The sequence below is a fragment of the Pelodiscus sinensis genome, chromosome 22, assembly GCF_049634645.1.
Source record: "Pelodiscus sinensis isolate JC-2024 chromosome 22, ASM4963464v1, whole genome shotgun sequence".
Taxonomy (NCBI): domain Eukaryota; kingdom Metazoa; phylum Chordata; order Testudines; family Trionychidae; genus Pelodiscus; species Pelodiscus sinensis.
Window position 1 is genome coordinate 23,594,594 of NC_134732.1, and position 22,163 is coordinate 23,616,756.

The 22,163-nt window shown below is 49.8% G+C and overlaps 1 protein-coding gene across 1 annotated transcript in view; it reads left to right on the forward strand.

The window, feature by feature from the left end:
* CRB2 (crumbs cell polarity complex component 2) overlaps nucleotides 1-21,758 on the forward strand; it is a 61,650-nt gene extending 39,892 nt beyond the window's left edge. Inside the window, exons 7-13 of the mRNA XM_006121946.4 lie at nucleotides 4,267-5,214; nucleotides 8,307-8,869; nucleotides 10,745-10,910; nucleotides 11,589-12,456; nucleotides 15,304-15,420; nucleotides 16,398-16,524; nucleotides 20,440-21,758. Of these exons, the coding sequence (XP_006122008.2) occupies nucleotides 4,267-5,214; nucleotides 8,307-8,869; nucleotides 10,745-10,910; nucleotides 11,589-12,456; nucleotides 15,304-15,420; nucleotides 16,398-16,524; nucleotides 20,440-20,667 (3,017 nt within the window). The 3' untranslated portion in view covers nucleotides 20,668-21,758. The remainder of the gene's footprint in view (nucleotides 1-4,266; nucleotides 5,215-8,306; nucleotides 8,870-10,744; nucleotides 10,911-11,588; nucleotides 12,457-15,303; nucleotides 15,421-16,397; nucleotides 16,525-20,439) is intronic.
* The last annotated feature ends 405 nt before the right edge of the window (nucleotides 21,759-22,163 follow it).

Consider the following 22,163-nt stretch of genomic DNA (forward strand, 5'->3'; position numbering starts at 1 on the left):
CCTGCCATTGAGCCGTAGGGAGCTCTGGCACAGTCTCCCCTATTATGTAAAACTAGATGGGCCAAAGCACCCCCCAAATGCTCCATTCGCCCCTGGGAGAGATGAATAGACAAGATCTCGCAGGCCTTTTCCCTCCCCTGCTAGAGCCGGTTCGCGAGCAGGCACGACGTCGACGGTCTGGGCTTTTTGTTCCTCTTGTTCCTTTTTTTGTTCCTTTTGTAACCCCTGACTCCGCAGCCAGCAAACCCCCTCCCCCCCGATCTCTCTCTCTGCACATGCAGTACTAGGTCTGCCAGGAGCACCAGGCAGATCCAGCCACGAGCTCTCAAAAGCTGACGTGGCAACTTCTCCTTCAACAAAACAGACCAGGAATCAAAACACGGGACCTGGGGGAGCGCTCGGCATCTGGTGAGCCGCAAACGTGGGGCCTGCGGGAATCACTTGCCGCCTGCTGTGGAGCGCTCCCGCCAGAGGTGCCCGCTGGGAGCCCAGCAGCGAGCACAAACAGGCCGTCCTGCTCCTCGTGGAATGGGACAGGAAGGTCCCTTGTTCGGGGTCCCCAGCTCCAAGAGGCGAGTGAGGAGAGGGAGCGTTCTGCACGGGGACACGGAGCTCTCTCCCACGCAGCCCTTTCTCCCCGTGCTCTGCTTCTCAGTGTCCCGCCCTCCCTGCAGCTCCGGCCGCTGCCTGCAACATGGCTCTCCACCAGCCACAGCCCGGTAGCCATTGGGCAGCCTGCCACCAGCCGGTGGGGACTGGCTCGAGCGCCCCTTGTAACTTGTGATGGGCAACAGCCTGTGCCCCGTGCTGGGGTAGGGGGGCCCCCTTACACTAATTATTCCGAATCCGGACTGTAGCCGTTGGCAGGCCCTGAGTCCCCCCCATGCTGGTGTCCCACATCCTGTCCTGAGCCTGCACCCTAACCCAGACCAAAGACTCCCTTTGGGCTCCCCACCACACCCTGCTTTGTGCTGGTTCATTCCACTCAGCTCCTGCGACAACGCTCAGTTTAATCCTCGCAGGTGGGTGTTGATTCACCCCCCTCCCAACACACACACGCTCCATCTGGCTCTGTAGCAGAAGCCCCTGAGCCCGGCATGGCCCAGCCGTCGCTCCGTCAGCCCCAGGAGGGAAGGGTGCAGGCCTGTATCGAGAGAAGCACTTCTGATACTAGTGGCCATCTCGGTGCGGAATCTGGCCCCCGAGTTAGCTCCTCGGCAGGGCAGTGGGCATGAGCAAAGCAGCTCCTGCCCGCAGTTCCCCCTGGGCAGTGCCTTGGAGAACGCTGGCTGGGAATGGGGGATCAGTGCTGCCTTGGTGGTGACCACAGCACGGAAGCAGTTAAGCTGAACAGAACTGAGCTTTCCAGGCCTGTCTGGTCTGGGCCCTTGGACCGCTGAAGTACCATATGGAAGATGACAATAAGGTTTAAAACAAAAGGAAGTTTTTCTTTACGCAGCGCACAGTCATCCTGTGGAACTCCTTGCCAGAGGATGTTGTGAAGGCCAGGACTTTAACAGGATTCAAAAAAGAACTAGATAAATTCACGGACCTTAGGTCCATCAATGGCTATTAGCCAGGAGGAGTAGGAATGGTTTCCCTAACCTCTGCCAGAGGCTAGCAATGTGTGACGGGAGAGGGATCACTTGATGATTCCCAGTTCTGTTCACTCCCTCGGGGGCACCTGGCATTGGCCACTGTCGACAGACAGGACACTGGGCTGGATGGACCTTTGGTCTGACCCAGTCTGGCCGCTCTTATGATAAATCTGAAGTTTGGTGGGTTGGCACCTCTTCAGCAGCAGCTTAATGCTCAGGCTGAACGGCCACAGGACACATGGTGATGCCTGCAGGGACCAAACGCACTCAGCTAGTTTGCGGGACCCTACGTGTTTTGAGGTTCACTGCCAGACACTGCTGGGGACGAACCCATGTCACATGGATTCAAGAAGCTCCATTTCTTTTCCAAGATTCATATTGCAGGTCATCAAGTCCAGCTCCTCTGCACCTAATGCAACACCTCCAGCCCCCCTCAACGCACACCCTCAGGCTACTACGTTCTCCATCCTGTTTGCCCTAGTGGCCTAGGGGCTTTTCTTCCTTTGACGTGTCTTTTGGTTTCATTCATTTCCTTTGTGCTTGGATTCCTTCTCTTCCTCGTTCCCATCCTTGCTAGCAGGACTCTATGTAATGCTTTTAGATCTGGATAATCCGGCTTGGCATATCCGTGTAACTGTCTCTGAAGATTAGTAGAAACCAATGTGAAGGGCTGGATGAACAGTGGACTGGCAGCTAATCAGAGTGTTGTTTTTAATTCATCCGTCTGAAGACGCTATCATGGCAGATCTTCTTGTAATATCTCCTAACCTCCCTGTGACGCCCCCTCAGTGCTTTATGAAATTGGCTTATGAATATAAATATGCATAACTCGGAGATGCTTTGGACAAAATGCCTCCTGTAACCTATCCATTTTAATGTTGCAATCTGCTGTTCTGTATGTTCTATTTTGATGCATGTGTCATTCTTGTATGTAGAGTTATAAATATGACGTATGAGACTGTTTATTGTTCTAAATGTACTAATGAGAGCCATTACTGATGCCCCCTTCCAAGTGACTGGGTGATCAACTTAACAACTTGTAAACAGCCTTGTTAGCCCTGTAAGTCAAAAGGTGATTGGACATGTGACCATACCACCTGGTACTGGGATTCTATTTTGACCAGGTAATTTTCAGTGGAAGGGGGAATGGAGAACAAAGGATTCCTGCCCCAGGGGAAAGACTATTTAAGCAAGGGGAAGTTATCAGGTCTTTGTCTTTGGCTGGCAATAGCAGATGCGAAAAGACAGCTGGGGATCTGGGTCAAGATAAAGACTCTCTGACCTGAAGATTATGAGTAGGAAAAGAACAGCTCTTTAGGTAAGAATCTGTTTGCAATAAGTTTTAGTGTATTAGAAGCAGCTATGCATTTTCTTTTCATTTTAATTTTGTAACTTACTTTGATCTGTCTGTTTTGACTTGCAATCACTTAAATCCCACTGTTTGTACTTAATAAAAACAGTTTTGTCTATTGAGCCCAGTGTAACTAATTGTTACCTGGGGGAACAACCAGTGCGCATCTCTCTCTTTCATTGATAAAGGGGACCTGCCTGAATGAGCTTTCACTGTGTAACATTTTAACAGAGAAAGACAGATTTGTTTGGAGTTTTGATTCCTTTCAAGGGTTGGTTCCCTGGGCGCTCTGCCCTAGAACTGCATTCTCCCAGAGCTGAGGTGGCGTAGTGCCTGCATTGCTCTTCCGGGGGGTGGGGGACTTACCTCTACTCTGTGCCTTGTCTGGGAGAGACCAGAGGATGTGACCCAATAGGACAGGGTGATGGGGAGGAGGCAGAGCAAGAAGGCGGGTTTCAGGGGCATGATCAACACATTGGGGAACAATCCCAAGGGGTCTTCTGTGAGCACATCCCATCTCACTCCCCAGGTTCTACTGGGATGAGGTCAGTGTCTGTAGGATAAAGTGCAATGGCTTTTTACCCTGCTAACATCAGGGAGACTGTAGTGTTGAATTTAGCCCAACATGTGCAGTTGGGGCATATATTTCTTCTTCGGTGATGAATTGAGCTTCATGAGAAGGCTATGACCATGGCTGCCAAGGGTTGTTTTAGAAATTATTGGACTGACACTTCCATTTTGTTTCCATTTAATTAGCTGCATAGTAGGCATGTTAAAATGCATTTATTTGTGTAAATGTATAACCGCTGAATTTTTCAGTGGTTATATGTTTACACCGGAAGGCAGGGGAGGAGGAAAGGTCCAAATACTTTAATTTTGTTAACTGATCTCTATGGCAATTGGCTAGTCCAGGGGCAGGCAAAATACAGTCCGGGGGCCCAGATCTGATTCACCAAACCACTGGATCCGGCCCACCAGTGTGCGGTGGTCAAAGAGGGAGCCTCAGGCAAGCTCCCTTATTGCCACGCCCCTGCACGCTGCTCAAAGCAGCCGGCTGCAGGAGCCACGCACTGTGTGTTGTATGAATATTCCTTTATGTTTGGTGTAAAGCTGCTGCCTATTAATGTCATTTGGAGACCCCTGTTTTTTGTGTTATGAGAAGGACTAAATAACACTCCTTCTCACCGTCTCCAGCCAGTCACGATGTTACAGGCCTCTGTTTTCCTCAGCCCTCTCTTGTCCCAGGGGAAATGTCCCCAGTCTTGTTAATCTTCTAATCGCCTATAGTAACATCTTGTTTCTTCCTCTGTGTCCTAGGTGTAGAATGTGCTGTTGACATCGACGAGTGCAAGGATGGGCCCTGTCAGAATGGGGCCACCTGTGAGGATGCCATTGCTGACTATTTCTGCTACTGTGCCCCTGGTCAGGATGGCATCCAATGGGGAGGGAAGAACTGCTCTGTGGCGCTTATGGGGTGCCAGACTCACGACTGCCAAAACGAGGCCTTGTGCATCCCAACTTACCACGCTGAGACCCATGGACGCCTTTGCCAGTGCCAGCCGGGCTTCTATGATGCCACATGCTCCACGTCAACAACGTTCTCCTTCAGTTCCCCTGGGTACCACCTTCTCCAACTGCCCCTGAAGAATAATGGGAGCAGTAAAGACGTGGCAGGGGATGTGACTAGGGTGTCACTCCGGTTCCGAACCACCTTGCCCAATGCCATCCTCGTCTACCGAGGGAATGAAGCAGAGTACCTGTTCCTGGAGCTCTCCGATGGCATGCTGCATGCGGGGCTGAGGCGAGACGATGCTGAATCCTCTTTGGACTTGAAGGGGCTGAGGGTTGATGATGGCCAGTGGCACAAGGCTGAGGTTCTGCTGCAGGATTCCCTGGAGTTACGGCTCTGGCATGGGGCTTGCAAGACAGGAGTCTGCCTGCAGGACATTCCTACTGGAAACAGTGCTGCTGCACCCTTCCCTGCATTCCTGAACACCTACATCGGGGGAGTAGATGGAGATTTGACTAATACCACCAGGAGCCGGGAGAGTTTCATTGGCTGCCTGGAGGACCTGGAGATTGATGATCAGATTATCCTTCCCTTTGATATCCCCCACCACGAGTCCTCCCCAGTGGAGCTGGGCTGCAACAGGACAGAATGGTGCCACTCCAAGCCCTGTTCTCAAAGAGGCCAGTGTGTAGACCTCTGGGTGACCTTTAGGTGTGACTGCGCTAGGCCTTACGAAGGCCAGACTTGTTCCCACGGTAAGTGCCAAAGTATGACCTCTGCCTACTTCTGTGGGGCTCAGCCATCTAGACACCTAGTGAGATGCTGACTTTGGACGCCCCAGTGTTTTCTGCTTAACCAGAGTCAGCCCTGAAACGGAGTCCTCTGCAAATAGATTTTCTATCAACCCCTCTGTATGTTGTGACTACGCAGAGCTGGCCCCTGCTAGAATGACTGTCAGTTACACGGTGTAAATACTGCAGCTAGAGCCAGATGCCCTGACCTTTTGGCACCAGATCACAGCAATTCCAGAAGGGCAGTGAAGTCATTTCAGTAGGAAAACTGTAACGTGCCCATCTCCAGTTCCGGGTGAAAAGGAAGGTGCTGTTTTTGTAGAGCAAATGCTCGGTGTTAAAGGAAACTGGTTTATGGAAGTCTGAGCTGAGATGATGCCTGATGCATTTTCACAGCCCTGCAGGGCTTGTATTAAGACTGGTGTCAGTTGCTGGTTTCACTCCCAGTCTCGCTAATGGTAGCAAGTACAAAAGCTTCCGTAATATTGTGGGGGAGAGGAATTTGGAAAGCAGCGCTGCCGTTTAACATTTCCCAAAGCGATCTGCCATGCCTCAGGGGCCATGCTACATGAGCTCTCCCTTGGTGTGCCGTGCACGCCTGACTTACTATCCGGAGGCAGGAGAGACACTCGCTGTTTTTCTGTCAATAGTTCACAGCAGAAGCTTTTGGCACTTTCCTTGCCCAGAGTTGCTAGGAGCTGGGTCCAGTCCTGAGACACAGGTGACAGCAAGTTTGGAAGAGGAGAAGTCATAAGAACGGCCGTACTGGGTCAGACCAAAGGTCCATCTAGCCCAGTAGCCTGTCTGCCGACAGTGGCCACGTGCCCCAGAGAGGATGGACCGAAGACAATGATCAAGCGATTTGTCTCCTGCCATCCATCTCCAGCCTCTGACAAACAGAGGCCAGGGACACCATTCCTACTCTCTGGCTAATAGCCTTTTATGGACCTAACCTCCATGAATTTATCTAGCTTCTCTTTAAACTCTGTTATAGTTCTAGCCTTCACAGCCTCCTCTGGCAAGGAGTTCCACAGGTTGACTACACGCTGTGTGAAGAACTTTCTTTTATTAGTTTTAAACCTGCTACCCATTAATTTCATTTGGTGTCCTCTAGTCCTTATATTAAGGGAACTAATGAATAACTTTCTTTATTCACTCTCTCCACATCACTCATGATTTTATATACACCTCTATCATATCCCACATCAGTCTTCTCTTTTCTAAAATGAAAAGTCCCAGTTGCTTTAGCCTCTCTTCATATTGGACCTGTTCCAAACCCCTAATAATTTTAGTTGCCGTTTTCTGAACCCTTTCCAAGGCCAAAATATCTTTTTTGAGGTGAGGAGACCACATCTGTACATAGTACTCAAGATGTGGGCATACTATAGTTTTATATAGGGGCAGTAAGATATTCTGTGTCTTATTTTCTATCCCTTTCTTAATAATTCCTAACATTCTATTTGCCTTTTTGACCGCTACTGCACAGTGTGTGGATGTTTTCAGAGAACTATCCACAATAACTCAAAGATCTCTTTCCTGATTTGTTGTAGCCAAATTAGCCTCCATCGTACTATATGTATAGTTGGGGTTATTTTTTCCAACGTGCATTACTTTACACTTATCCACATTAAATTTCATTTGCCATTTTGTTGCCCAATCACTGAGTTTTGTGAGATCTTTTTGAAGTTCTTCACAATCTGCTTCTGACTTGACTATCTTGAACAGTTTAGTATCATCCGCAAACTTTACCACCTCACTGCTTGCCCCTTTCTCTAGATCATTTATGAATAAGTTGAAAAGGATTGGTCCCAGGACTGACCCTTGGAGACACCACTAGTTACCCCTCTCCATTCTGAAAATGTACCATTTATTCCTACCCTTTGTTTCCTGTCTTTTAACCAGTTCTCAATCCATGAAAGAACCTTCCCTCTTATTCCATGACAATGTAATTTACACAAGAGCCTTTGGTGAGGGACCTTGTCAAAGGCTTTCAGAAAATCTAAGTATACTATATCTACTGGATCCCCCTTGTCTGCATGTTTGTTAACCCCTTCAAAGAACTCTAATAGATTAGTAAGACAGGATTTCCCTTTACAAAAACCAGGTTGACTTTTGCCCAACAAATTATGTTCTTCTACGTACCTAACCATTTTATTCTTAACTATTCTTTTGACTAACTTGCCCCGTACTGATGTTACACTTACCGATCTGTAATTGCCAGGATCACCTCTAGAGCCCTTTTTAAATATTGGTGTCACGTTAGCTATCTTCCAGTCAGTAGGTACGGAAGCTGATTTAAAGGATAGATTACAAACTACACTTAACAGTCCTGCAATTTCCCATTTGAGTTCTTTTAGAACCCTTGGATGAATGCCATCAGGTCCCGGTGATTTGTTAACGTTAAGTTTTTTTATTTGTTCCAAAACCACCTCTAATGACACTTCAATACAGGACAGCTCCTCAGATTCATTTCCCACAAAGGACAGTGCAGGTTTGGGAATCTCCCCAACATCCACAGCCGTGAAGACTGATGCAAAGAAATCATTTAGCTTCTCCGCAATGGCTTTATTGTCCTTGATTTCTCCTTTTGTATCTCGATTGTCTAGGGGACCCATTGGCTTTTTAGCAGGCTTCCTGTTTCTAATGTACTTAAAAAACATTTTGTTATTGTTTTTTGAGTTTTTGGCCAGCTGTTCCTCAAAATCTTTTTTTGCTTTTCTTATTACATTTTTACACTTGATTTGACAGTGTTTATGTTCCTTTCTATTTATCTCACTGGGATTGGACTTCCATTTCTTGAAAGATGCCTTTTTGTCCCTCACTGCTTCTTTTACACGGTGGTTAAGCCATGGTGACTCTTTTTTAGCTCTCTTACTATGTTTTTTAATTTGGGGTGTACATTTAAGTTGGGCCTCTATCATGATGTCTTTGAAAAGTTTCCATGCAGCTTGCAGGGATTTGGCTCTCGTCAGGTTACGGCTGGAGCTCAAAATGTCTTTTAGACACCTGCAGTGCCCTGCCTCACGGAACTGACGTGTCTTTCCTTTCCCTTCTAGAGTACCCAGCAGGAACCTTTGGCCTGGAGGATTCCTCCAGCTTTGCTTCCTTCACAATTGTGGATAACCCTGGTGCAAACTTCAACGTCTCCTTTTTTATCCGCACTCGGAAGCCAAGTGGCCTCGTGCTGCAAATCAGCAATGGGACTGCCCCTTGCCTCGTGGTGTACCTAAAGAATGGGCAGCTCCAGATAGCAACACTGTCCACAAACACCGTGACTTTTGCAGAGAACCTGGCTGATGGGAGGAGACATCTGGTAACTCTCACCCTCCAAGGAGGAGTTGTCTATTCCAGCCATTCCGACAGAGCCGTGGTGCTAGGACCACTGGCAGTGGTGCCTCTGCTAGCTGGTTATGAGGTGTACGTTGGTGGACTTCCTCACCATGACCACGTGAGCCCATGGGGAGGATATTTTAAAGGCTGTCTTCAAGATGTCCAGCTCAACAACCGCCAAATGGAGTTCTTTCCTTCACAGGCTGAGAACTACAGTCGGCCACAAAAGGTGTACATGGGACAAACCACAAACCTCACACAGGGCTGCATCTCTGATGACACCTGCAAGGTAGGGACTCGCTGCTCTCGGCACGTGTGCATGGTTGTTTCTTACAAGCCAGCCTCCATGGCTCTACAGCAGTTTAGCTGTTGTACTGGTGTGATTTCGGGAAAAACGGGAGTGTTTAATTGTTGAAGGAGAAAGTGCACAGCCCCTAAACACTCCACCTCCTTCAGATACCTCTACCTCCTGCTCCCTCCAGAGAGGACAGACACACCCAATGCGTACAACATCCCCAAACCACCTCCTTCCTGCAAACACACTGTCTTGTCCACTTTGTCATCCCCACACCCGCTTTGTGCACCCAAACACCACATCTCTGCCAACACTCACCCTCTCCTTTAACCTTCTCAGTCACCCTCCAGAAACACTCTCACCTCCGGCACACATGCTCAACTGCTGTTAAAGTGATGGAGCACTATCGCAACCATTAGGGGAGGCAGGGTCTGTCTGATGAGAGGGGCTCTCTGTCCTCCCCGATGTACGAGACAGGTGCTAGGTTGTGCTTTCATTGCTGCTTCTGCCAGCTCTGCCTGCCTTCGTTGCACCTGTTATACGGCGCTATCTCCACTTCTCTCGCCTCTGCTTTGGCTGGTGGGAGTGTCACCCTGGAAACAGCTGCCTGTGTTGTTTTCAGGGACTTTTGCAACTTGTCTCTGATGTTTCTCACGCTCCCTTCTGTGCCTCACAGTTTGGTTTTCACCTGCACCTGTGAACTCCAGCCAAGTTATTTTAGTTGATTATAATTAGCCACTCTTCACGCCGCACTTTGGAAAGGGAATGCGCTATGTAAGTGCGAAGGGTTATTATTATGATGTGCTGTGTTCAGATGCCACCCAACATCAACGTTTCAATTAAAGGAGTTTTAATGGAACCTGCAGGGATTGGCACCTTCTCTATTTGTTTTAAATGACTTAGAATTGGCCTTTAGCTCATGATGACTATTCTCAACTGCATGTAATTAATCAGCAATTACCAAGCACTGTGAGGTTTCCTGCTCCTCCAATAGCCAATGTTTCCTTGCAATCTTCATGCTACCAAAGGACTGGGCAGCAAAGGAGAGGCTGTGTCAGAAGAGAAGGCCCTAATTTCCAATGAGAGGTGTAGTATGGAACGTGTCTTGCCTCTGTTTGTGTGTGATCTGTAACCATGAGTTCATCCAGGTCCTACTCCGTATTGTTTTTCTCATCTCTGCTCCCTAGTGCATTGATTTCACAGGGTGGCTTTTGAAAACCAAGAATGGTGAGGTTTCTGTAGGAATTACGCTGCAGGGAGCCCTCCCTCATCTGAGCTAAGTAGCTGTTTGCTTTAATTTGAACCAACAAAGACCATGCTAAAAACGATGCCTGTTGAAAGGTGGCTGGTAATCAACAGCAAAGAACAGTAGATCAGAGTTGTTTCTCCCCACCCTCAAATAACGAAACCCAATTGTGTCAGACCCAATGCTCCCCCCAAATCCAAACTCCAAAGCACAACGTACTTGCATCATCTCCAAACACCTGTTCAGGTAGGTGAGATTTGCAACATCTCCTGAAGATCAGTAAATTCAGGCTATTTTGTGTCAAAGGAGGGAGGGAGTTGAAGTGACGTGATCCCCACTGAGACCACCAGCTGTTTTCTCAATTCTCTGAGGAAACTCATTTTTGAGTCATCACCGCTGTGGCAGGGGATGGGGCAGTGAGAGGAAAGACCCCAGCTAGGTGTGTTTCAGAGAATGTTTCTGTTGTCCCTCTCTCAGTACAGCTTTACTGTAATACCTGTCCTCCCTGATTCAAATGCCATTTGTGCAAGTGTTGAATGTTCCATTTCCTTCCACCATACTCCACTTCTTTTATTGACCGATGAACCATCCTCCTCCTAACTGAATGCTCTCCTGTTTTTCAGTCTGGGCCATGTCACAATGGTGGCACATGCACGGTCACCTGGAACGACTTCCATTGCCACTGTCCAGCCAACTTCACTGGGAAAACCTGTGAGGAACGAGTCTGGTGTGCAGGTGATCCATGCCCCAAAGCCACCTTCTGCGTGGACGTTCCAGCAGGATACGTGTGTAAGTGCTGCCTGCCTGGGTGTGTGCAGGAAAAGGCTTTGCGCTGACTCTTCCGCACGTCAGTGTTTCCTGTTAGCACTGTTGCCGTCACTGCCGTAGGCACTTGGGAACCTAACGCAATGCAGTGAGAGGAGTGCCGCGTGCCGTCTCCGGTCTGTGCTCCAGCTGCATTTGGCACCCAGAATGTAACTGTGAAGAGACGGTGCATAAGCAGCCTGCTTTTGCTACTTTTAACTTTCACCCGGGTAGGGAAGAGAGAGAATTGTCCATTTCTGGCAGGGATTCTAAGGACGCTAAGGTGCAATATCCGTGAAAGGCATGAAAAGGGCTGATCCAAGTCCAGAATGTTGGGTTATTTCACAGAGCAGGTCTCTTACACCTGTGTGCGACAGCAGCTTCTGGGTTGGCAGCTGGGAGATAACCACAGTGGCAAGTTGGAGGAGGTCAGCGGAGATCATCTTGGCCTCACGAACGATTTCCTAGACAGGAGGCCAGTCGTAGCTAAGAGCTTTAATAACGCCGGCTGCCAAGGCTTTAAAGTACAGGATGAGGAGCAAACCCCACCGATCCCCACGCTTCCCAGCTACTAATGAGACTGTGTCTTCCAGGATGATGCCTTATCAAACATGACCCTTAACATCCTTCAGACTCCTAACGCTATCTTACTTTTAATTTCAGGTCTGGCCAATGCAACGTTCCATGGTAACACATCCGTTGAATTCACCACCAATGCTTCTGTCACCAGAGCGCTTACCAGCCTCCACCTCGACTTCAAAACTAGGGACAAAGACGCCTTTTTGCTTTGGGCCACCGAAGAGGTGGACTCCCTCCAAATCACCATTCAGAACTCCACTCTGCTGGTGGCGCTCCGAAGCGGGAACAGCATCGAGGGGGTCAGCTTCCTGAGCCAAACACCCATTGCAGACGGCTCCTGGCACAGGGTGTCTCTGTCTATGGAAGAACCTTCGGTGCTGTCTTCAAGGTGGCTGGTTCTTTTGGATGGGTCTGTGAATGGCACCCTCCAGGGGAGCGCTGGAAACCTGGACTTCTTGAAGAGCAATGCGCTGATCGTGCTAGCTGAGAATTACACAGGCTGCCTCGGACATGTGAACGTGGGGGGGGTGTATCTGCCCTTCACTGGGCATCTCGCTTACCCTCAGCCAGAGCAATTTCTGCAGTCTAGCAGTGGGCGTGTCCAGCTGGGCTGCACAGGGGCGGATGTCTGCACCTCGAGCCCCTGCCTCCACGCAGGCACGTGTGAGGACTTGTTCAATTCCTTCCAGTGTGCCTGCAGTGCTGGCTGGGAGGGGCCTCTGTGTGAGTCTAACATAGATGACTGTAAGTCCAGCCCCTGCGTCCATGGGGACTGTATGGACTCAGTGGCCGATTTTCAGTGCGACTGTCACCGGGGCTACATTGGGAAGAGGTGTCACATCAACGTGGATGATTGCGTGCGGCACCAGTGCTTAAACGGTGCGACCTGCGTCGATGGGGTTTACAGCTACTCCTGCAAGTGCCCCCCTCAGTACTCAGGACCTCGCTGCGAGTAGGTACCCTTCTCGGTTCGCCTGTGGATAAAGTAGCTTCCAGGTGTCTTGGATTTTCTCTTAGCAAGATGTCAAAAAAGAATTCTGGGTCTGAAAGGTCGCGGATGTCTGAGATGTATTGTGAGTCTGCGGCCGGCAGGGCTCGCTGGGCATGTTTTGCTTATGGAGGCTCTGAACTGGTCAGGTGCTTATTGACATTTCAAGGGTGCTAAGCAACCTCCAATCCTGGTGAAGGCTGCTCAGCATCTTGTGGCAACAGGGGCTCTTCTTCAGTAGCGACATCTCTGCAGTAAATGGCAGAACCACGTGGTAAACAGCTTTTATCCTGCTTGTCTTACCACCTCGCCTGCGTTCTGCCTACAAATCCATCTCCTGCCTGGCTTACCCTGGCATTCCACATCTCAGAGCAGCTTCAAACAGCTGTCTGGGGAGTTAACGAAGTAGAACAGCCTCCTGGCAGGAAACCTCTCTCTTTCCTCAAAAAGTCAGCTCCCCCTCTCAGCTCTCCAATTCCACGAGTCCAAGGCACAAGGCACACAGTACCCCGTTTTGCAGCAGGAACAGGTTCTAGAATCCTAGAAACGTAGATGGAGCATGGATCTCAAAGGGTCACCAAGTCCAACCACCAGGATTGAAGCAGGACCCTATAAATCTAGACGATCCCTGGTGGGTGGTTGTCCAACCTGTTCTTTAAAAAACTGCAATGGGGGGGATTCCACAATGTGTCTTAGTGGCCTATGCCAGAGCTTAACTACCCTTCAAAAGGTTTTCCTCCTAGATAACCTAAAGCTTTCTTGCTGCAGAAGAAACCCACTGCTGCTTGTCTCATCAGCAGTAGTCATGGACAACAATTGGTCGCTGTCCTGTTATAAGGATCAATGATCAATGGCTCGATGTCAGGTTGGCAGTTGGTTTCAAGTGGAGTGCCCCAAGGATCGGTTCTAGGGCTGGTTTGTTCAACATCTTTATTAGGGTCCTGCCCTTGGGACAGAAGAATCCCAAGCACTGTTACAGGCTGGGGACTGACTAGCTAGGTAGCAGTTCAGCAGACAAGGACCTGGGGATTAGAGTGGATGAGAAGCTGGATATGTAACAACAGTGTGCCCCGGTAGCCAAGAAGGTTAATGGCATATTAGGGTGCATTAGAAGGAGCATTGCCAGCAGATCTAAAGAAGTGATTATTCCCCTTTATTTGGCACTGTTAAGGCCACATCTGGAGTATTGCATCCAATTCTGGGCCCCCACTACAGAAAGGATATAGACGCATTGGAGAGGGTCCAGCGGAGGGCAACCAAAATGTCCTACCATGGGGCAGGGGACTGGACTCGATGACCTCTCGAGGTCCCTTCCAGTCCTAGTATTCTATGATTCTATGATTAGGGGCTGAAGCACATGACCTACGAGGAGAAGCTGAGGGATTTGGGCTTATTGAGGGAGGTATAGGTTGGAGATTAGAAAAAAACCCTATTTCCCTAGGCAGGTGGGGAAGCACTGGGATGGGTTACCTGAGGAGAGGGTGGAATCTCCATCCTTAGAGGTTTTTAAGTCACAGCCTGACAAAGCCCTGGCTGGGATGGTTTGGTTGGGGTCTGCTTTGGGCAGGGGGCTGGGCTCAATGACTCCTGAGGTCTCTTCCAGCACTGGGATTCTCTGAATCTCTGATAAGCACTCAACATATTTGTTGACTGTTAGTGGATCCACCCTCATTTGTCTTCTCATGACCCAGGCTATGTCTACACTTGAAGCTTTTTGTGCAAGTACGGCCGTTCTTGAGCAAGAATCTGCACAGCGTCCACACTGCCCGCCCGCTCTTGCGCAAGGAAATTTACAGTACGGTGTGGTAAGAGAGGGTTCCTTGCACAAAATTTACGCTCTTTTTTATCAGGTGTAAGCCCTCTTGCGCAGGTGCTCTTGCGCAAGAGGGCAGTGTGGATGCTCGGCAGGGATTTCTGGGCAAGAAAGCCCTATGGCTAAAATGGCCATCAGAGTATTCTTGCGCAAGAGAGCATCCACACTGCCATGGGAGCGCTTGCACAAAAACACAGCGCGCACATGGGAGTGTGGACGTTTTCTTGCGCAAGACTTCTTGCACAAGAAGTTCTTGCGCAAGAAGCCGCCAGTGTAGACATAGCCTAAATGTGCCCTGTTACATTTAACGTTTCTGCTGAACTCTTCTGTCTGCCTCGTTCCTAGAGTGTGGCGCTCACAACTGGAGGCAGCACTCCAGATCTCATCATAGATTCATGGAGTTGGACAGCTGCCGCCTGAGACAACCCTCCCATCGAGACACTCCAAATAATATTGGCCTATTTTGCCCCTGCATCACACTGCTGACGCTTAGTCAGGACTTAGACCCTTTCAGCAGTACCACCACCACGTAGTCCAGCTTCCCCAGCTTGGAGTTTTGCAAGTCTATTGAAATGGGCTGCAAAGTGAGAGCTCCTCCCGTGGGCAGAGTGTAGGCAAGGCAGGCTGTGTTGCATGGAGAACGCAATTTTTCACAGGACTATTGCCAGCATGAGTGTGTGTGTCCATCTCCCCTATGGAGATTACATAGCGAAGTCTACGTTTTGCATGTTTTCTCCTATGTGTGTACCGTACGTATCTCCACTGTGTAAAACAGTAGCTCATTCCTTGAAACACATCAGCATCTACAGTAATGACCACAAACTGTTAGGGACAAGCCCTACCCCAGGCATTCTCTGGGCTCAGAGTGAAGCCAGGAATGGGCGTTTTCCAAACGGCTGGTCTCCTGCCCAGAGCACGATGGGTCTGCTCTCAGGATGAATGGCTGTTCCCCTTCCTTTGAGTAGGAGTTTTGACGTGTGTGCTTGTGCTTTTTCCAGATGGCCATTCCCACCTCAACAGTGCGGCAAAAACTTCACCTGCTTGAATGGAGGCAAATGTACCAGTGGGACGTGGGGCGCCAACTGCACCTGCAAGCCGGGATTCACTGGAAGGAAGTAAGAAAGAAGGGCCGTTCCAGGATGCTGCTACCACCAAAGCTTCACCTGTCTCACCCTGGAGACTGGTGGCACAGGCTGGAAAATACTATTAATTGCAGTTACTCGTCTCCCTCCCGCTTCCGCTATCAAAACGATTACTCCTCATTTTCATCCAGCCACCCTATGGAAGAGGCCGCCGTGAGGGTGGCTCTTCCTTCACGGTTTTAAATGCCTAACACATGGGCTGTAGGTGAGAGTTGGCACATGCAGTGATAATGGTGACATTGGTTCGGGCATCTGGGGATACTAACTCCTTGTTAGAGGGGCAACCCAGCATGGGCCCCCAATCACAGGGAACTGCCACAAACCAGAACCTCACCATTTCACCACTGAAAACAGCAAATATCTGTCCAGTTCCCATGCTGTTAAATGCCGACCTCGACGGCTGCTCGCCTCACTGGAGTTTGCTCCCCGGCTTCCTCTCAGTGGGAGGTAGTGGACGGAAATTAGTGTGACCGGGTGGATTAGTCACCCTTTTGTGCCTTTTGGAAGGAATTGCTGCAAGGCCCTCTGGACCAGTGGTTCTCAACCAGGGACAGGTGTACTCCTGGGGGTGGGCAGAGTTCTTCCATCAGCTCACCTAGACTTTAGCCTCATTTTGCGACAGGCTACCTAAAAGGCACTAGTGCCGTCAGGGCAAACTAACATGTCAGGCGCCCCCAAGTTCCTGCAATACAACAGTACTCGTAAGAAACTGAAGTTGCTTTCACCCCTGGGTTATATGGTGAAAATGAGAAAGGGAGCCACTCGTCAGTAACAGGCTGCTGTGGCACCTGTGTATTTTTATTCTGTGTGCCGCTGCGGCCTGGAAGGAGCACAGTTGTCTGGCAGGCTTGGGGACACCTGCTCTTGCACCAAAGGACAATTCTCTAGGGCCAAAGTGTGTCTTGGTGCCCATGCATTCAGGTAACTCGAATGCCTTTTTCCCCCGCCAGTTGTCAAATTAACATCAATGAGTGTGAGCCAAACCCGTGCCAGAATGGAGGGACGTGCCAGGACTCGGTGAACAAGTACGAGTGTGTGTGCAGCGCCAGCTACACCGGGGAGCGCTGTGACGTTGACGTAAGCAGATCCTCTCCCTCTCTTGCCCATGACAGGGCTATTCTCTCTTGCTGTGTCAGCGGCTTAGGCTGTGAGGAGCAGGAGAGGCAGACTGGTCAGTGTCAGGCAGGCATCGATCAGTGGAATTTCCTTCATTCCCTGACACATTTCATATGCCCCTCTGAATCCAATGAAAGGAAATTCAACCGACACACACACGGAGCAGGCTGGAGAGTGATGAATGTTACACACTCTGGGGTTCTAGTTTATTGCTAAATCAATGGAGCAAATACGTTTGAGTCTGTCCTGGTGGCCATTGATCTAGACAGTGGCCCCTCTTCAGCTTGCACCAATCCCTGGGCAGCAACTCAGAGTAGCTGGACCCAAAGAGGGAGGGTTGTTGTGTGTGTTACTGATGCATCTGCTTTCCCATAACTACTGCTGCAAAATGGCAACCCAAAGTCCTTAATTGCAGCTGTTCAAAAAGAAACCCAATTAAATGTAAAGTCAAACGAAGCTAGATCATAGTCAAGCTGATGTGCGTAAACCTTCAAGACTGTACCTTTGTACAGATTCCAAAATGCACTTCAGGTTGTCCAGAGAGGATAAATCTGACAAGACTCGAAATGGAAAATGACTGGCATTTCCATTACAACGGGACAGGTCTGATTCAAAGAAACCGAACCAAAGTTCTAGGAAAGCCAAACATGTTGGCTTCGAAGGAAAAATGAAGTCAGTTCTTCGAGCTGGTGATAGTCTAGCAGGATGCTAACAACTGAAAGGGGTTTTCGCCAGCCACTCAGTAGCAGCTGGCTGCTTAGTCAAAAGTTATCCCCATGTCCCAGGGGAGAAAGTCTGGTAACCAGCTGGATTCCAGGGTGTGACAGGTGCAGCCAGTCCACAGGCCCGAGGCATCGTCTCTGGTACAGCTAGCCGTAAGGCAATGGCTGAAATGTCATCCACGCCAACAGTGAGGGTACTTCCATTGCCATGCTCTGAGCTAGGTCTCTGATGAAGCAGAATAAAGGGGGATCATCCTCCCTGGTTTCCCCACCACCAGCTCCTGCCCCCACCCACCCAACCAGACTGGAACTTCAGCAGGCATTTTAGCACGTGCCAAAGGGTTAAGGAGCAGGCATTTCCCCTTCCGAGCTCATTTGCTAGGTTGAGCTGTGTGTGCCTGGAGTCTGGAGGAAGGAATTAGATAAAATCAAAGGTAAATGTGATTAAAGTAAAAAATACCAGGCAGTCTAGCTACGGAGAAAATCCTCTTACTCAGCCCGCGGAGAGCATGATGGACAGGATCCAGGAAGCCCGGCTGTTTCTACCTAAACTAGCCCGGCCTGGGAGAGAAGGCGAGCAGTTTGCTTTAACAAGCTTCTGGGAAGGCAGGTTCATGCTCTTTTGTGGTTCGGAAGCCATTTGCATGGGTAGGTAGGGTGTCGGTAACTTGGGAATGCACTAACCCACAATGCATGGTCCGCTGGCTAACAAGCAGTGCCTGTGTCAGGGTGGGGTTCACTGCTGTTGCTGTTGGTGATCTTGGGGAGATTTAATGCATGCGCCACACTGAGGACGTTTGTACATTTCCAGTCTCCACGTGCAAAGCCCACTCCCAGCCCGCACGAGCTTCCTGCTGTGCCAGGATGCTGCCTGGGGCGTTCCTGTGCTGCTTTTGGCTCTCGTTTCCCATTCACGCTCTTCCCCTTTCCCCTGAGCAGTGTCTGGGAACTCTTAGTACTTTTTTAGGGGTTGTGGTGGGGCCTGCCCAGAGGCTAAGGGGAAGGAATATTCTGGGCATTTCCTTTGAGCAACAACGTGGCTGCTCAGCTGCTAATGCACACCTAACGGTACCTTTCATAGAGCGGCAAGGCGCCCTTTAAATGAGCAGGCTCCAGGGGTGGGCTGCACTCTTGAGCTGAAGCCGCAGGTATGGAGTGCCAACATTCGACTAACCTGCATGCTGAGCCTAACGCCTATCACAGTGATTAACTCCAGGTACAGTGGGGGATGCTGCAGCAAATAGTGCACAGGGAAAAGCCCAATTAGAAATCGATTTGAAGGTCCATCCAGGTCCCACAAATGCCCCGCGATCTCCAGCCTCACACTGTCTCAATACTGACATTTCCCTCGTTTTAAAAACAGAGAGTCCCACGTGGGACAGGACACGCAGAATGGTGACACGGACTGCACACAAAACACTGCCAGATGCTTTACAGGAGACACACTGGCTGTTTGGAAGAAGGAGTAGGCAGCATTTTGGATTTTTTAAGGCTAATTTTCATTGTAAACACCAACTTTTTTTTTAAACGAAGCAACTTTCAAGACCCCATGCTGTGTGTCTGCACATTAATCTCTTTCAGGGCACCTCTGATCTTAAAAGAGCCAAAGGACTGAGCATTAACGTCTTCCAGCGACCTCATCTTGCCTCTTAAATCTCCCATCCACATCCTGACCTAGCTCAACCCTGCCCAGCTAATGAAAGCTGATGAGCTTGGAGCACGAAGGGGGCCCTGTGGAAATCATACCTTTTGCTCTTCCCCCTCCGCCCAAGGAGACAGTGTGAATCCAGCTGCCCCACTTTTAATGCCTGACTAGGCTTGTTCTGAGCTGGTACCACTTAAAGCTGGAGCCCATTCCACCTGTTTTTAATAAACACAATTCCCGTATAAGTGGCTTTGGTAACACACAAGTGACAAGCTCTCCACTTGTAGGGATTTAGAGCCCAGAAATCACGACGAAAACAATTTAAAGTGTCTTGTTCCTTAGTAGCCCCCGTAGGCCCTGTGGGGAGGGAGCCATGCTCATGCTGTGCTGGTTTGGTACCAGACAGCCGTTCCGCTGGCTGTCAGATGCAGTAAGTGCTGAGCCTGCAAACATCTGTTTTTAGTAAAGCTTATGTTAATCTCGTGTCCCAAGCGCGGTTCTGCACGTCTGCACCAAAACAAGGGCCTATGCATTTAATCCTGCTGCAGATGAAAGTTTATGAGCCACATCAGTTCTTCAATGCACTCAGAGAGACATCCTAAAAGAAGCCAGCCGTCCCTCCACATCCCTCACTAGGGCAGGGGAGGGCTAGAGTTACTGGGGATTAGTTACCTTAGATTTTCTTCCCCCATTTTTTAGTACCTTGCTAACAACACCCGCCAACTTGCTCTATTTTAGCCTGGCAAGTATGTGAATGAGGTGCCTTGCAGTACAAGGTTCCTGTTGCAGGCTCTGAATGGAGGGGCATCTGCATCTCAATGGATGAGCCCTGCTGTGGAAACCCACAAATAAGATACAAGCTCGTTAGTGACGAATACAGCGCAGGTGACCTTATTTGGGCCATTCCCCCTTCTGTAATGTGGAGGACGGAGCAGGCTGCACCTGCTGCTTGGGACAGCTTTGAGGCTGGGGTGGGACGACGTTGCTTCCGGGCGTTAACGAGCTCTTCTCCTTCGCTTCCTTGGGATCAGTCTGTCCTGTGACCAGGCCTGACCTCTTAATTGATAATAGTCTCTGTATGACACAGGACCTGCCGGCCTCCCGGACATCTCTGGAAATGCTGCACCGATGTTCTTTATGCGCACGGGCTTTAGGCTTGGCTTGACAGAGCAGCTGGGGAAACACGCAGAGGCCACTGCTGGCTGGTTTCTGTTTAGGCAAACAAAACACTAATCTCTATGGACTTTTATTTCCATTGAAATCTCAACGGAGAGATTCAAGACCGAGGCTGACCCAGGCTCTGCTCTCCGCAGCTCCCCTCAAGCTCTGGGCTTCTGACTTTCATTCCGGGTGCAGGTTCCTCCCCCAGGGCCTCCATTCTCTTGGCTCACTAGTCTCGGTTAACACCTTAGCCCAGTCGGGCCTCCTTGAGAACGCCTGGACTCCTGGTGCATGCGAGTCCTTGTACCTGCCGGGGTCTCATTGTTTCTCCATTCCTTTCTTTTGCAGAAGGGGACTCCAGGTGCTTTCTTCCCATTCCCATTAATTGAAGTAGCTGTCCCTGTAGCCTGTGGCTGTTTGCTGCTCCTTAGTATTGGTCTCATATTCACGATTCTCACGGCAAGGAAGAGGCGCCAATCAGAGGGGACCTACAGCCCAAGCCAACAAGAGGTGGCAGGAGCTCGCTTGGAGATGGACAGTGTCCTAAAGGTGCCACCGGAAGAGCGCTTAATCTAGGCATGAGATGCACCTTGGCAAGGAGACGTACCTGCAAGGTCTGCTTTGACCTTGAGATTTTTCCAGCACTTGCAGCAACAGAGCCCCCTCTAGCTCAGCTCCTTAGGGCACTGGTGGTGGTGGTGACATGGACTGACACGTACTCAGCAGACTGTTCCGGCTCTGGCACGTTACATGTTAGTCACGTCAACTAGACACTGCTGGATTGTGGCTCAAAATGAATCCCTTGACCTGCCTCCTTTCACATCCCCGCTGGACTCCTGGTGAGACGGGGGTTCTGGAAGGTGATGTACGTATTTGCACCAGCTAAGAGATGTCCCTTGCTCCAGAGTCCACCTCTTCCACGGCAGCCACATTTTTAAAGACAGCTGAAAAAGGAGAAATTAGACACAAACTGCCACTGTCAGGGAAGATTTTCCTTGAGTTGCAAAGCAACTCTACTTTAATGGTACATATTGAGTTAAAATGTATAGAGGATATTTATGATCAGTTGTGTGATAGTTTAACTTCCCAAAAACGACTGCAGCCTTCTGTGCAGCCCTGGTGGGCTGAGGGTAGAGCATTTCCAAACCTGTTTTCACAACGCAGTCTTTAACAGCAACAGCAGCTGTGAACTCCTGCCTCCTGATAGACACAGCCTTCGAAGGAGCTGTCGGGAGCTACTGAAGTCATTGAACAATCAACACGTTTTATCAAGTAATCCCTATTTGGGATAGAACGTTAGCCATTCCCATGGGTACCGCACAGGAAGTGTGTAACAATAACCATGTTTACGAGGGGGTGGGGCTGAGATACCTGCAGGATTGTGCAAGCCCAGTTCTTGGTGCCAAATGTTTGTTCTTTGTTCCCTGAGACAGAAGGATGGGGACAGCATCATCCAACTTGCAATAAGGGGGGGAGCGATGCAGTTGGGACTTGCCTTAAGAACTCAGTTTTCATCTCTATGAAAGAAAAGCTGTGAGCCACAACCCTTGCACCCGTTTTAATCTGCACTGGGAACCGATACAATGATTGGTTCTTCTCTCGGGCCTAGAAATTCTCATATGATAAAAATGAGCAAAACAGCAATAAAAAGGGGAGAGGGGCCTAGACGGGTCTTGTGCTGGCTTTGATTTTTCATGACATATGCACCTTTTTCTACCCATGAGCTCTGCGTAAAGTCAGTAACACCATGTTCCACCCCAGCAGCCAGCCTGGGCGCATCTTAGCAACTCCTCGCTTGTGGGAGCAGTCGGTGCCGCCGGGGCCGCCTTGCTCCTGGTCCTGGTGGCAGCCTCTGTGATCGCCATGAAGAGAAGAAGAGCCACTCAGGGAACATACAGTCCCAGCCGCCAGGAGAAAGATGGGGCACGAGTGGAGCTATGGAACGTGATCAAGCTGCCGCCAACGGAGAGGCTGATCTGAGCAGTAGGTATGATTACAGGCGGCAGTTTTCAGCTGGTACAGTCGCTTGAATGCCACTGTTCTGTTGTCCATGGTAAAGCCAGAGATGCTCT